Raw genomic sequence first — 15726 nt, forward strand, 5'->3', positions numbered from 1 at the left:
AGAGACGTGACAGCTAAACTGTTATTTATAATTTTGATTGGCAGGCATTTTGTAGAACATTAAGAAACTCACATAAATTCACTGTGTGTTTAAATCTGCCATATTTTATTTAGTTATTTTAGAGTTAAAAAAAGGAACAGAACACATTTAAAACTAAGTGCACTGGTGATACCTAGCTGCTAATGTACATCTGTTGTCTCAGAGCACACAGACAGTACTCAACTTCAGGACAACAAAAACAGCACATAAATAATATAATATAATATATGATATATAAAAGTTCATCAGTGATAAAATTAAATCAATATGAACAGACAGATAAAAAGCTGTTGGTGGTTGTGCTAAACTTAGCAAAAAAAGTGATGTTATCACATCCTTCAGATCATTAAGGGCACAGGTTAACCTTTAGGGAAATATACTTTTGGATTTCTTGGGTAGAATATGACAGGAAGGTTTACACCATTTTCATTTTTTTAATGAAAAAAAATTAAAGCTAAGGACTGGCTTAGTTTAATGCTAACTGGCTTAAATTACTGCTAAGCTAAGACCATTAGCTTAACAATAAACTAAGCTAAAGAGCAAATAAGGCAAAAAAAAAAGAAAAGAAAAAAGAAATATTTGGCTCTGTGCAAAGTTATATACAACACAAACATCCACCCAGTTTTTGGAGGTTGATGGTTTAGCTAATGGGGACATTTATAAACCTGTTTCCTGTCTCTATACATGGCTAAGCTGATTTCCAACTAGCTTTGGCTACCAGCGTAATGTGCTAATGAGGGTGCTGTCAATCTAACTGTTAGCAAGAGAGCAAATCTGTATATTTTCTGAAAGTTAAACTATTACTCTAGTCCAATTTTAAAACCCACTACTTATCTGCAAAACAAGACACTACTAATAGCCACTTGAGGCTAACTCCAAAAGTGAGCCATAAGACACCCATGTTAAAATCCCCAACTTTACAGCAGAATTAATCATATTTATAGCTTAGTATAACAGAACAGTTTAGTCTCTAATGTCCGGTTCTGTGACAACTATATAATTATTTTTTAAATACCTAACTCAGCCTTTTAAATTACATTATGCCTTAAAGAAATACACGAATATCTAATTGGATAAGTGGCAAATTCAACTCAATTTAAGCATATTCGTGGTGTAGATGATTATGTACCCTCTCTCGCTTATAATGCTAGAATTAAGGCTAAAAAACTGGGCTCAAGACACTAAAAGGTTCAGCTAAGCCATTGCTAATTTTTAAAAATATCTGTCAACAAATATCAACAAGTGGCTATCTCATTTTCCCAGGGCCAGATTCCTCTGTCCTTATGGCTGGTTTTCTCAGATTATGGGTCAAAATGAAAACATATTTGCAATAATATGAAATAGAAAAACAAGCAATAAACTGTCATTTTTATACAAAGTCTAAATAGATTAACTGAATAACTGATTCAGTACTAATCCCCATTATCATCTCACACCTATTTTGGCAGCTATCCCTGGATGAGTTCTAAATGTGCTGGGGAAGCACAGAGAGCTTCCCCAGTTTTTATTCAAATGTGAGCAGAAGATGGCAAATGCTATCTTGCTCACTCCTTAATGAGGTAAATCTGGTCCTTTTTGGATCTCTGGTGCATGCAGCTCTTGTTCTCTCTTCCACCTGCTTCTTTACCTAGAGCCAGCCATTTTTCCTCTATGTCTTCTTTATCGTTTTCCCACATCACTCTGCCTGCTGGCTTCATATCTCCCCTACTACTGTCTGTCCCTTCATTCATAGTTCATCTGCACTGTACCTTAAGGGTCAATACATTCCACCCCTGACTGGAGGGCATCCCCGAATCTAGCAACAGGTCAAAGAATGTAGCAGCTGCAAGATTAAATCATGCTCTCTCCCTCTTTCAGTCCCTCTCTCCTTGGGAGGGAGGTGGTCCTTGTCTGTTATACCACCTGAGTGCAATGCAGTATGACTCCATGATGCTTTTAACAGCATAAAAGCACCAACGCCAGAAGCTGCTCAGGGTAACTATGAAGGCGAGTGGACACTTGAAAGAAACGGATTAACTTTTATACATAGACACATCTATATGAATCATCGCTCTCTTACCCCTGGGTGCAATTGGCATGGCAAGGATGACACTCGTTGTTGGCCTTGGCGTATTTGAAGATGAAACTGTTGGCTCCCTGCAGCCCGTCGGGGCACTTCTCTACGCAGTTAGGGCCGTCTTTGAAGTGGAGGCATTTTACACACTGGTCTGGGCCCTGTGAGGAGAGCACAACAAGGAGGAGCGAGATGAGAAGATTGGTTGCAAAGAGGGTGGTAGACAAGGAGTGAATAAAGAAGAAGGAGGTAAAGGTTGCAGTAAGAGGGAATAACATATAGAACAAAATAATGGGTGAAGATTTAAAAGAAACCAGCGGGAAAAATAAAGTTAAGGAAAAATTCATGGAGATTCATACAGCGATAATCCCACATGAATCCCAAGCAATGATTTATACCTTGTATTGTAAAAAGTATTTGCTCATCTGCCTTAACACACACATGAACTTGAGTGACCTCCCATTCTTAATCCATAGGTCTTAATGTGATATCGGCCCACAATTTGCAGCTTCAGCTCTTCTAGGAAAGCTTACCACAGGTTTAAGAGTGTTTATGAGAAGTTTTGACTGTTCTTCCAGAAGCACATTTATGAGGTCAGACACTGATGTTGGCCAAGAAGGCCTGTCTCATAGGCTCTGCTTTAATTCATCCAAATTCATTTGTCCTTGCTTTGTGCACTGGTCATGTTGGTACCATCCCCAAACTGTTCCCACAGATGTCTTGGTATGCTGACGCATTAAGAGTTTCTTTCACTGGATCTAAAGTAATCCCCCCTCCACCAAACTTTACAATTGGCACAATACAGTCAGACCAGTACCATTCCCCTGGCAACCATTAAACCCAAACTCTTCCATTTGATTTCCAGATGGAGAAATCAAATGGAGAACTGAGGAAACACATCTTCACTGCTCTGGAGTCCAGTGGTGGGGTGCTTTACACCACTGCATCCGACCCTTTGCATTATACTTGGTGATGTAAGGCTTGGATGCAGCTGTGCCGCCATGGAAACCTGTGCCATTAAGCTCTCTACGCACTGTTCTTGAGCTAATCTGAAAGCCATGTGAAGTTTGGAGTTGGTGACCTCTGTGCACTATGTGCCTCAGCATCCACTGACCCCACTCTGTGATTTTATGTGGCTTCTACTTTGTTCTAATCCCACTAACAGTTGACGATGGAATATTTAGTAGTGTGGAAATTTCACGTCTGGACATGTTGCACAGGCGGCATCCTGTCACATTACCACACTGGAATTCACCGAGCTACTGAGAGTGATGCATTCTTTCACACATTTTTGTAGTAGCAGTCTGCATGCCTAGATGTTTGATTTTATACACCTGTGGCCATGAAAGTGATTGGAACACCTGAATTCAAAGATTTGGATGGGAGAGTGAACACTTTTGGCAGTATAGTCCATGTTGAGCTAAATTGCCTGGAATTTATTCCACCACATCCCTGATAAAACTGGGGAAATGGTTAGGGAATTAGGTTGTGCCAAAAAAAAGTGCACACTGAAAGTGATGGAGGAGACGACAAGAGGTAAGTGAACATGAGTTCAGCTGCAGCAGGAGCATGAATAAGTTAGAATGGGATCGGAAAAACTGACTGTACACTTTGTGTGAATGTCTATGTGTGTGTGCACGAAGGTGCTGACAAAAGTGTGAGCTTAAAATTGCGCAGAGATGTGTGTATGTATGTGTGTGTTGTGAAGACCAAGTTGCATCCTGGGGGCTGGGCTTTTCAGCTCCACGCTCTGCTGCTAATGACAGCCACGGCGACCTGATGGACAGCTTCTCACCGCTTGACACATTTAGACACACACCATCAATAAACATTATGCTCACTTTGCGTGGTTGCGTGTCCGCGTGTGTGTGTGTGTGAGCAGGGCAGATACATACAGATGTCCGAATGCATTTAAGTATGTCCGTGGACACTGTGCACATGTGCGTCTGCGTGTGACTGAGCACCCGTGGATGATTGACTCTGGTGTTATTTACTGCTCAGCTGTGACCAGCATCCCAACGTCACCAGCCTTTGTGCATCCTTGAGGAGCTGCTCTCTCTCTCTTCATCTGTTATTCTCTCCCTCAAAGGACAGTCATAAAAGGTTAGTCACACAGTCACTAGAATCCATGAAACAAGTCATGCTGCACATTAGATGCAACTTTTTCGTAATGAAACATTGCGCTGTAAAATCAGCTTCCTGTACAGTTATAGATCGTACCCACATTTGTCCCAGTACAGTATTTATGCCACCAGGATTCAAAATTCATCATAGTAAAGAAAAAAAACAACAAGCAGGTAATTTAATTAAATAACAGCATTTTAATGGCTATTATTGGATGTAATCACTCTATACTGTATATGAGCACAAGTAATTTAGTCCAGGGGTTTTGAAATAGCTCAGAAAAAGTTTCCAAGGATATTCTCATAACCACGTGGATGTACCTGGTTTCAAATTCGCACGTCTTGATAACATAGAATAAGTCACATACACAATATGCACAAAAAGCCATATCTTTGAATTCAGGTGTTTTCAATCCATTTGACAGAGGTGTATAAAAACAAGTACCTTGCCATACAGTCTGCCTTTATAAACATCTGTGAGAGAATGGGTCATCCTACTGAGCAAACTGGAACAGAGTGCAGTGCTGTAATAGGATGTGGAACCAGCTCCCAGTTTGGATTTGGGAGACAGACACCCTCTCTACTTTTACTTTTTCATAATGCTTATGGTTAGGGCTGAATCAGGTGACTCTGAATCCTCTCTTAGTTACAGTAGAATAAGCCTAGGCTGCTGGGCGCTTGCCATGATGCACTGAGTGTTTCTTCTTCACTCAGTGATGTTTATCTCATTTCATCTCTGGCTCTCTTCCACAGAGTGTCTTTGTCCTGTCTTCCTCCCACACCCCAACCAGTTGTGTTAGAAAGCTGTCCCTCTCTGAGCCAGGTCCTGCTGGAAACTTCTTCCTGTTAAAAGGGAGTTTTTCCTTCTCACTGTTGCCGAGGACTTGCTCAAAGGGGATTGTGTAATTGTTGGTGTTTTCTCTGTACTATTGTAGGGTCTTTACCTTTTAACATAAAGCACTTGGAGACAACTGCTGTTATGATTTGGTGCTAGATCTATAAAACTGAATTGAATCGCACTGGAATTGAATTCATGTCTTGTTCTTTCAGTATTTTTTTGGGCCCCTTTTGTCATCCATATGTATATTTAAAAATATTTATTGCTGTAGTAAGGCACAAATTTTCCACTGAAGGAAAATGTTCGTTTCTGGTTCGAACTTTCACCACACCTCGGGAACTCGTTGGTGATTGTTTGCAGACAGTTACTATTCTTCATATAAAACTACAGGTGATTGCAGCAATCTGCTGGTAACCAAACAAATCACATGGAGGGTTTTGGTACAGCATCCTCATTGTGAAGGATATCACCAGCCTCAAGGAACCGCTTAGCAAACGGTCAAGGAATACACATCGCTGACCGAGGGTCGTTGACCAATCTCTAGACTTTAGTTGACAATAATTCTGATTATGTCCTGAGATCTGTATTCAGTTACAACATCTAGACTGATTTGTCAGCTTCCTATATTTTCTTTTTATGCTTTTTACAAGTACAAAGTACAGAAAATATATAGTAATTCACAGGAATTTTAGCAAAAACAACAGCAGTTTTGTTGTGGAGATTCTTTTTTGCATATGTGGATTCTTCTGCTTTCCAATCCCTTTAATCATCCTGCAACTCCTGAGACGTTTGGCAACCTTTTCTGGGCGTCCCCCGCAGGTTTGATACGAGCACTGGCGTATACCCTAGCATATTAATGATGCAGCTGCAGCCTTGCATGAGCAGATTTGTTTGCATTTGGTGTTTCTGCGTACGATTTCTGTGCACATGCATGCAGATGTGCATGTTCTCTGCTGACATTTCGGCAAGGAAACATTTTGGAGAGTCGTATTGCGATCATTTTAAAAGTGACTTTACCGGAAGGTCAGAATCTAATCTCATTTTGCTTTTTTTTTGACTGTGTGTATGGGTGCTTGCCAAAAGCATGCCTCCAAAAGTAGCTACAGTACTTTATCATTCCTCCCATTAACCTACCATTCACCTTTGCAAACAGTACTTATATCTTTGGAAATCCTGTGTGCAAAACAGATAGACTCCACAGCAAAATAAGTTGGAAATCCACTTTGGCACGTAGAAGATAGGGGACTATCTCGCACAGAAAAATGAGGAGTGGTTTTAATCTAAAAAAGCCTATTTCCTGTATTTATAAATTGTATTCTTAAGTAAAAGGGAAGTTGAGACTGAGGGTCTTACCGGACCGAGACATGTCACAGTGTTTCCATCCATCTTCTCACATTGGCTATCGCACGCCAGGCACACGGATCCATTGGCAAATTCACGCTCTTCCCTGATAAAGAAGAAAAATGAAAATAGGAATGCATGTATTATAGATTTGAGAGCACAGTGAAATATTGATTAAGAGCATGCCACAAGTGCATATAAGTACGAGCTGTACATTGAGGCCTTTTTCAACAATATCAAGTGTGATACAACATCGGGTTTATCCGGGTCATCTCCAAGATGCAGTGCCCTCTGCTGAAGGGGCATGCAGGGCAGCGAGCTACCTAAAACTATTTGACCAGGTTAACGGCTTAGTATGGTCAATATGCTTACAGAGAAAGTCCATGAATAATGAACGTCTTTTTAAATTATAGGCAAACATGAGGGGATGTGTGGAAGATGGAGGAAGCAGGAGAAGAGATGGTGGGAGGGAAGGAGGAACGGGAAAGATGGTAGGAGAGGCCACGGAGAGGGCATTCAGAGAGGGAGTTTGCTTTTGATAGGACCAGAGTGAAGAGACAGAGGGAGTGTGTGATAAAAGAAAAAAGAAAAAAAAAAGCCAAACACATTTTCTTTTCATCCCGTTATCAAAGAATCACTGCGGTTCCTGCAACGTCTAAGAGTTCAAGCAAACGCTTCAGTCAGCCGGTTAATGCGTACTTTATGTTGGTTTTGTTTTTTCGCTTCTGAAGGGAAAGAAAGTAAACAATAGAGCTCGATATTGGGTTTATACACTGCAATTACCCTGGCAGGAGCTCCACATAGCCCCAGGCCTTACTGTTGAATCCTTATATGTGTATATTGGTGTGTTTCTGTGCGTGTTTGTGATTGTGTGTGTGTGTGTGTGTGTGTGTGTGTGTGTGTGTGTGTGTGTGTGTGTGTGTGTGTGTGTGCACTCGCATACTCTCAATCTAAAAATTCCTGTCTTGTTTGTGTCCGAATCAGCGCATTATCTTCACTTTTGAAGTGAGGCGTCTCGGGCGGGCGGAGGCTGGCTGCTGTCAATAGCAACTGCTCCCGATCAAAACCACTTTTCACATCAGAGGGATCGATCAGCCGATGCAGAGGACAGACGCTCTCAGAGGAGGATTCGCCCAGTTACAAACAAACCTCTTTCTCACAGCGCTGGGATAATGAAAGGGACTGTATGTGTGCGCGCGTGCACGTGCATGTTTTTTATTCATATTTGCATGTGATGCTATTGGGGTGGAATAAAGAGTCCACAGATTCCTCCTTGTGAGCTGTTTTTATAAGATGTGGCACTGAGAATTTTGGATCTCCTGCGGGTATGTGGGTTTTTATGCATTTTCATGTGGGTAATATTAGATGAAAATCTTTTAGACTCGGTAGTTTTAAAAGCAACAAAAAAAAAGAGAGAAACGTAACATCCTGACACTCCAGTGTTCAGCTCACATTAAAAGGCAATAAAAATGAAGATAAAATCCCAGATTTCCCTTTGCTGAGCCTTTATGTCAGGGTAGTTTTTCTTTAAATGGCCCTATTGATTCTTTATGATCACAGCAGTTTGTCTGACACATCCAAAAAGCAGAGTGTGTAGGCTACAGACGGTCCTTTTATTAATAATGTTTTCAGTGGGAACTCCCATAGCTCTCTTTGCATTTCTCCCCCAGCTTTCTTTCCCTTGTTCCAAAGTAAATTAGATTCCTCTCTCTGAGGCACTATCCAGGGGAATCCTTTAGAAAAAAGAAGCCCAGGCAGTGGAGAGATATCTCTTTTCTTGGTTGAGGTGGAAGAAAAGATACATGGAGCAGGATGGGTGAGAGACAAAGACCTCTGCAGTCATGCTCTCTGGGGTCATTTCCATTCCTTCAAAGCCGTTCCTCCTGATTGGCCTCCTTCACAGCTGGTAGTGCGCGCCAAGGCCCCCCTGGGGGGATGGCCTGATGGGGGATTAGTCCTGTTTTAGGTGGAATTTAAGCAGGGCTGTGGCCACTGTTCAGAAATCCAAACATCCAAATAGCCACAGCACGGTCAACCCACCAGAGCAACTTTTTTTTTTTTTTTTTTTTTTAATTAAACCCATTCAGCTCCTCCCTCACTCGCTCCCTCCCTCCTCCCCCAACCCCAGTGGGATTGCAATTCAGTCCTCCCTGCTCACCCCCAAACTCCTTTGCTCTCTCTTTGTTTTATTCAACAGACGTATAAACTGAAGGGAATTAGTGCCTTTCCTCATTAACAATGGAAACACAGAACAAGAACGAGCTGAAGAATCTTAAAATCACCATCCCAAAAACATTTTTAATGAGCTAACACTAAATTCTTGAGAGATATACAGTTCAATAGTTTCAGAACAAAGTGAAACATTAAGCAAATCTATGCTGCACACAGCAAAAGTGCTGAAAATAAGCAGCACTATGACAATCTGCTGTCAATATCCAGTCATTAAATTAGTGTAAAGACTGGAAATAAGACTAAAATGATTTTGTAAAGGTGAAAACTATATATAATTCACATACAGTAACAGAACAGTATTGGCTGTACCCACTTTTTTAAAAACAATTTAGATATGCCATGATGTGGCTTTTTTATGCAGACGATATGACTTTCTTCAACAATTCAACAGCGTATTTGTATCTACTTCTACAATCTTCAAGACACGTGCCATAGAATAAAGCAAATGTACATAGCAAGAAAAATGATATTAAACACAGTGACCCCATGGCAAACTCCAGTCACTGGGGAAGATTCCTTGACCAGTATTCGAAGCGGTTGGTAAAAAGTTTGGTCAGTCGCATGTTGCTGCAGTCGTATTTTGAAGGAAGGGATGGACTCGTCTACAAACACTGTGCACTTACTCTCTCACAAGCCAGAAATTTAAAAAAAAGGTTCACTTTTACAGAAAAAGTGCCTCAGTGCCACAACTTTTACTTGGAAGACAAACTGTCTACATTGTGTTGCACTTTATCAAGTTGTACTGCCCTGCGGATAGTAGTTGAAATAGATACTGTAGTTTTCGACCAATTTCACCCAGCAGGAGCCAGAAACTGCCAGGAATCTTTGCCAACCAGTCAGGGACTACACCTAGCAGCTTTTAAACAATGTATTTATGACAGCGCATGAAAAATCTCAATGTGTTTATAACAATCGAAAAGGAGACGCCCACTTTGGGGCACATTACCAAACAACACATTAACAAAAAGACGAGTTTTTGCCAAGTTTTGTTTTGTTTTTTTCACATTTTGTTAAACCTCTCCTGACTTCCTGACTTTATGTCCTTTCTGTTGCCAGATGAAAAAACCTTTGAGAGTAGACTATGTAAAAGCAAGTAAACACCAACTCAGGTAGACACTTCTTACACTAGGCCTTTGGGTTATGGATGTTCTGATTCCACAAGTCAGGCCAGTGACTCAAAACAAAAAAGTGGGCCTGTTGAATATTGCTTGCATTTCCTCACTGTGACTGACTGTATTTACAGTATTGGAAACAAGTGTGCTTCAGCCGCTCCCTGCCACGCGCCTTTCCTCGTCTTCTTCAAAGCCTTCGCTATGAGCTGTTTTCCCCGGCAACTTCAAAGCTTCCCTCCCACAAACGGCGCCGGAAAGGACCAGCAACAAGTCAACATGACCGAGGGTTGCTCGCTCTCATACACACTTACACACGCGCTCTCCTCTTCCCCTGAGGAAAACACGAGCCTGACATCACACCGCCTGCAAGAAAAGTCATATTTATCTTGTGGCAGATGCTGCCGGTACAGTCTTATTTTAGATGGATGCTTTCAAGTGTTGCGATTCACAGCATCTCCCCGTTCATTCAAGAGCAGCAAGAAAAAGGCTGGAAACTACGTCTACAAAGGAGGGTTTCTCCCCAGGTGAGTTGGCAGTGATCTTTTTGATGTGCCTCTTGGCAACACAGAGCGATGACCTGAATGCAATTATTCACAGCGAACGCAAAACATCAGTGGATTTGTGAGGACACTCGGAGACAGCTTGCTTCATTTTCCTGCTCAGTGCAGTAAACACTCATGTCTGTCAGTCCAAATGGGTGATTTGTAATGAAATGTACTTCAACAATGGTGTATACTTAAATTGAGTTTGGACAGTGGGTGTAATATGCAGCCAAATGTTCCTCTGACTGTTCGCACTGTACAATTCCTTATTGGTTCATCTCATTACATTCATGCCAATCAGCAATTAGACTCTCCTCCTCCAGAGCCCTTGAGGATGTTTTGACTTAATTTTCATGCATTAAAACAGTTTAAACTGATTTTATTTCTGCTGCTTGTCACGTATGGCTGTTTGCTGAGGAATTAATCCAGCTTCCTGGGACCATTATGATCAGAAATGTGTTTTTTTTTTAATTCTTTCACAGTTTTAAGTCAGATCTACTCAAAGATATTTCCAGACCCACGTACAACATTTGCTCAGAATGTGTCAGAAGAAGGAAAGGACTTTTACTGAATGAATCGACTACTCACCCATCAAAGAGGTTGCAGGACTGAACGCAGGTACGGCCTCGCTTGAAATATCGACAGGAGAGGCACTGGTCTGGCCCTGGTCCCCAACAGCCATCGTCCGAACACATTCGGTCACACACCATTCGTTGCTGGACTGTGAGGAGAATGTTCAAATGGTCAAAATGGTATAATTTTCTTTGAAAGACAACAGGGAGGATGTTTGGTGTCAACACATTAAACAAGTGTTGGGATACGATCACCTGTTAAGTGTGTAAGTGGCTAAAATCCAGCTTATACCTTTGATAATCCTTGGTCTGGCTATCAGCTATCAATTATATATCAGTTATATAATGTGGTTACGTAACACCTCGAAACGTCTGTGTCTTGGGATACACAACAATACGATCAGATACAGGCACTATATTTTGTCCTCTTGTAGACAAAAATAACTGCAAAATTCTCAAGTTCTACCAAAGTGCGTAACAGTTTTATTAAACATCTCTACACATATCAGTACTAAACAAATTACCGTCCTGTAGCACAGACCTGGAAACCGGTTGACAACTGGTTAGCAACCAGTGGACATGAAGGAAAAACATGTATTCCCCAATGGTTGTTAAGTGGTTGGTGGCTTTTGCTAGTATTGTTGCAATAAACAGTGAAACTGTGAAAAGTGCAATGCAATTGCAAGAACTGGGTCCCAGGACCACCAGTGTTTGGCTTGATAGACGTGTTGCTCACGTCACTTCCTTTATGGGAACTCTGCCTCCTATTTTGATAGATGGGACATATGTATACCTGAAGATCATTTGTGTTATTTTTTTTAACAACATAAAATTGGTTGTTAGGTGCTCTGAACTCGGTTTGTTCCAATAATTGATGCAAGTGTCTTCTCAATCTAAAAATTAAGAATGGTGCAAAAGTTACAGACATAAACACACTTTCATCTTTGACCCCTTGGTGGCACAAGACGAAAAAGTTGGAGAAATGGATCACAAGACTGTCGAAAGTCAGTGTTGATTCTTGGGGAACCCACAGACTTCATTGGCAGAATGTCTTTTCTTTAAGATATCTATAACATTGCTGCCTGTCCCCAATTATAAGTGTATAAATGTAGCAATGTGTGTATATCTATTCTGTATTCATGCCTAGGAGATAAGTCAGTGCTTGTAAATGGACTGCACTTATATATTCTTTTCTACAGCTATCGGAAGCTCAAACTGCTGCATGTTTCTGCCCACCTGAGTGAGTAAACATTGGTATTCCCCACATCTCTGCCATTAAAAAACACATCCACTATAATTGTAAGCCCCCCCTTTTCCTGTTGAACCACAACAATCAATAATGCTCATCACACTCAATCGGTGAGTGACACATATCCCCGGGAGTGTCGCCTGGTGGGGGCCGAACCCTTTGTCAACAGGAGAACAGTCAATCCTAGACAGTGGGTTGAGCGTAATGAAGAGACCTGTGTAAGGTGCCATCGATCGATCTCTAATACACACACCGTACTCATTAACTGGCTAATGATATCAACCGCAGTGTGGCAGGACCGTGAAAAACTGTGGTGGCTTAGTTATCTCCATCTCAGACACAGAAAGCTTTAGTGACAGCCACCTCTAACAAATCCTCACAAATATTATAAATAAGCTCATTACCCTGGGTATTGTGGAATCATATAAGCAATATGTCCCTTTATTTGCCTGTTGTTCATTCCATCAGGCCTCCACTTCCCATTGCAAGCATTATGCTTAACATACCTTTAAGGCATGACAGTTCCCATGAAATTGGGCAAGTCAGTGTGTAATACTGGGGTAGAGGTAATTAGAGTGCTAATGGTACCATGGCTATGGCTGTCATTTAGTCTCATTCTTACTGTTTTCCCTTTTCTTGTGCCTCTGGCTGCTGTTTTTTTCTCTCTCTTTTAGTATATTGTGTGGCTGTGGTTAAATCATCCACTTTTTCAGTCACTCCCTCATTCATACATCTATCTTCTGCCTTTTATCTGGGACTGGGTGAAACCCAAACCTCCCACCCCCCAGCCACCTTCTCCAGTTTATGTGGGGTTTATGCTGGTCAACAGAGAGATGTAATCTCTCCAGCATGTCCTTGGTCTACCTCAGGGCCTCCTCGTAGAATGGCATGTAACACCTCACCCAGGAGGCATCCTAGTCAGATGCCCGAACCACCTCAGCTGGCTCCTTTTGATGTGCGTGAGTAGTAGTGATTTTATTACTGTACACTGATTTTTCATGCATCATAATGATTTCTTAGAGCACTATATAGTGGATGAAATTTGCATTGCACCTGTACACCTGAGACACATTCACTCTGACAGACTGCTCAGTTCATCTATGTAGCATTAAAGAGTAACTTACACAAACTTTTAATAAACAAATATTGTTAAAATCCAACCCACACTAAGAGTCAATCATTTTAAACTTCTAAAGATACTCTAAACCTATCCTGTCTATATTATTGCAGGTAACTTTCACATGAACTAGTCCAAAAAGCAGATGCTAGCGGCTAACAAAAACTAGCCGGCTAACACATCACCTTTACCCCATCGGCTTCCATTGCAATCTTAATTTTGCATGGCCTTGTCCTCACATAGGACAGGTGCTCAGAAATTATTCCAGCAATTTATCCATCCAATCATCCTTTTAACTGACCCATTTGTTATGAAATGTGTGTGTACCAGATATGGTCATTGCTAACACTGAACACTGACCCAGCCAAGTTTGTCCCTTGTGTTGTTCGGCCTCTTGAGTAGCTCTTTGCTTCCACGTGACTCGGGTCCTTTATCTCATTTGCCACCTCCACCCTGTCTCCAGCTGCCACATTTTCCTTTGCCACTCTCAGCTTCATGTCATTTTTCCCCGTCACCTCTCTCCTGTTTTTGCCAACCTGCCACGCTCTCTGTCCAGCTCACCTGGAACCTTCCCTAGTTTTCCTGCCAGCCACAGCCTGTCTGTCAGACTCTCTCAAACTTGAACACCAGCCAAACCCAAATTAGCAATAGTCAAAATGCAATAAAAACTACAGTTTCTGAGTGGTGCTGCTTGCTCCCCTCCTGAAACATGATTACATGGCAGAAAAAACAGGAGAGCAGGAGTTCTTGAAAGGTTTAAAAAGTATTCAGAACCCTACTTTGGCATCAAAATTTGAACCATTTTGGATTAATTATGCAGCTAAGACACTGCGTAATGATGCAATATTGCTTAAACTTTGATTCCTCCCTCAGAAGGTGCAGAGGTCTGCAAAACCTAAAAACTTTAATAGTCTTAACACCACATCTACTCACTGCACTCCTTTGGATCTTGGTTGTTACGGACGAGGACTTTTTGGCTCGGGGTCCTGAATAGCGACGTCCAGTTGATGGTGTTATAGAAGCAGAGGCGGCTGTTGTTGAAGATGTACACGTTCCCGGCGCTGATCTCACTCAACGACTGGAACTGGAGGGAGGAGATCCAACGCTGCTTCAAGATCAAAAGAGAAATACCACTTCCACTGAAAGAGAAGAGAGAATAGAAAAGGAAATGAGTCATGGCAAAGGGAGAAGGGGTAGAGGGGACGAGTAGGGAGAAGAAAGGAAATCAGAGAGAAATAACAAATTTAAAAGAAATAGTTGGAAGCACACAAGAAGATTTGGAGAGAAATTTTAACAAGATGGAAGAAGAGAAAGGAGGATGAAGGAGTAATTGAGGGTTTAGGAGGGGGGAAAAGGAAAGGAAAAGACAAGGTTAGAGGGTGGGATGAAAATATATGATGGAGAGGAACAGTAATGAGGGGAGAAAGGGAAAATGGATTAAGAGTTAAGCTAAGAGTCAGACAGAAGAAGAACAAGAAGTCACGTAAAGCTAGAGAAAAAAAACTCCTATTAAAAATGTAATGTTAGAAAAAAAAGGAATACAAGACATAAAGAAACTTTTCCAGATGCAGAAGGTTTCTCCAGCTCGGACTTGTACTCGAGCACTGCTGAGCTACATGTTCGTCACAGGCATTTACAAAACACGACTGGACCTCCTTTGACTCTGCAGCACTATCTCTCGAATCTGTCACTTGCAAGCAAACACAGAACCTGTTATCAAAACAGGGCTAATCAAAGCTGTGTGACAGCAGCGCTTCAAAGAGCTTCTGTGAGCAAAACCTGCCGGTGGCTCACCAGCTCCAACGGCGAGCATCCGAATAGAGCAAAACAGCAGGAAATTAGATGATGCTCTCTGAACAAAGACCATAAAATGTGCATTTTAAAAGCTATGACTCGAAATGGCCAATTTTGACAACTTTTCTCTAAAGAATCCAGGAACCAGCTGAGCTAAGTCTTTCTTCTGGCAAATGCAAATCTGGGCATAACTATTTTGAGTAATTTTGCTAACAGACAGCCAGCACAAACCAATCACATAACCTCTTTGGCAAAGATAGAAATACTATAATTTAGCCGGAGGCTTCAAACATGGTTATTTCTGCAGAATTGTGACATCATTTTGCAGCCTATGAGGTTTCTCCTTGACAAGGGCAGCTGATAACACTGGTCAACAATTTTTGAAAAGTTGCATGCATAAAACAGCATATTAGATGCAATAGCACCTCAATTCAAGGTGTATCAAGGTGGGATGTTGTCATATAAAGATGTTTCATCAATTATTCAGAATATTCTGACATGCAAATATGTTGGTATCGTCCAGGAGTCGCATCATTTTAAGCATCTGTTTCATTTTCAGCGATCAGAAATGAAAGAAAAGTTTGACTACATTTATTTCACAAGCATTTTGTCTATAGACAAGTGTAATATGAACAATCCCTCTGGAGTTAAGTGAGTATAATGGGTTTAGTTTAATTTATTTAAATATATGCTGTATAGCTTTGTGGAATTTAT

At 41.3% G+C, this 15726-nt stretch overlaps 1 protein-coding gene across 1 annotated transcript in view; it reads right to left on the minus strand.

Moving 5' to 3' along the window:
• si:ch73-383l1.1 (receptor tyrosine-protein kinase erbB-4) overlaps positions 1–15726 on the minus strand; it is a 354070-nt gene that overhangs the window by 86284 nt on the left and 252060 nt on the right. The window contains exons 12-15 of the mRNA XM_039607089.1: positions 14152–14357; positions 10869–11001; positions 6407–6500; positions 2099–2253 (exon numbers count right to left, since the gene is read on the minus strand). Of these exons, the coding sequence (XP_039463023.1) occupies positions 2099–2253; positions 6407–6500; positions 10869–11001; positions 14152–14357 (588 nt within the window). The remainder of the gene's footprint in view (positions 1–2098; positions 2254–6406; positions 6501–10868; positions 11002–14151; positions 14358–15726) is intronic.

The sequence above is a fragment of the Oreochromis aureus genome, linkage group 23, assembly GCF_013358895.1.
Source record: "Oreochromis aureus strain Israel breed Guangdong linkage group 23, ZZ_aureus, whole genome shotgun sequence".
NCBI classification, from domain to species: Eukaryota; Metazoa; Chordata; class Actinopteri; order Cichliformes; family Cichlidae; genus Oreochromis; species Oreochromis aureus.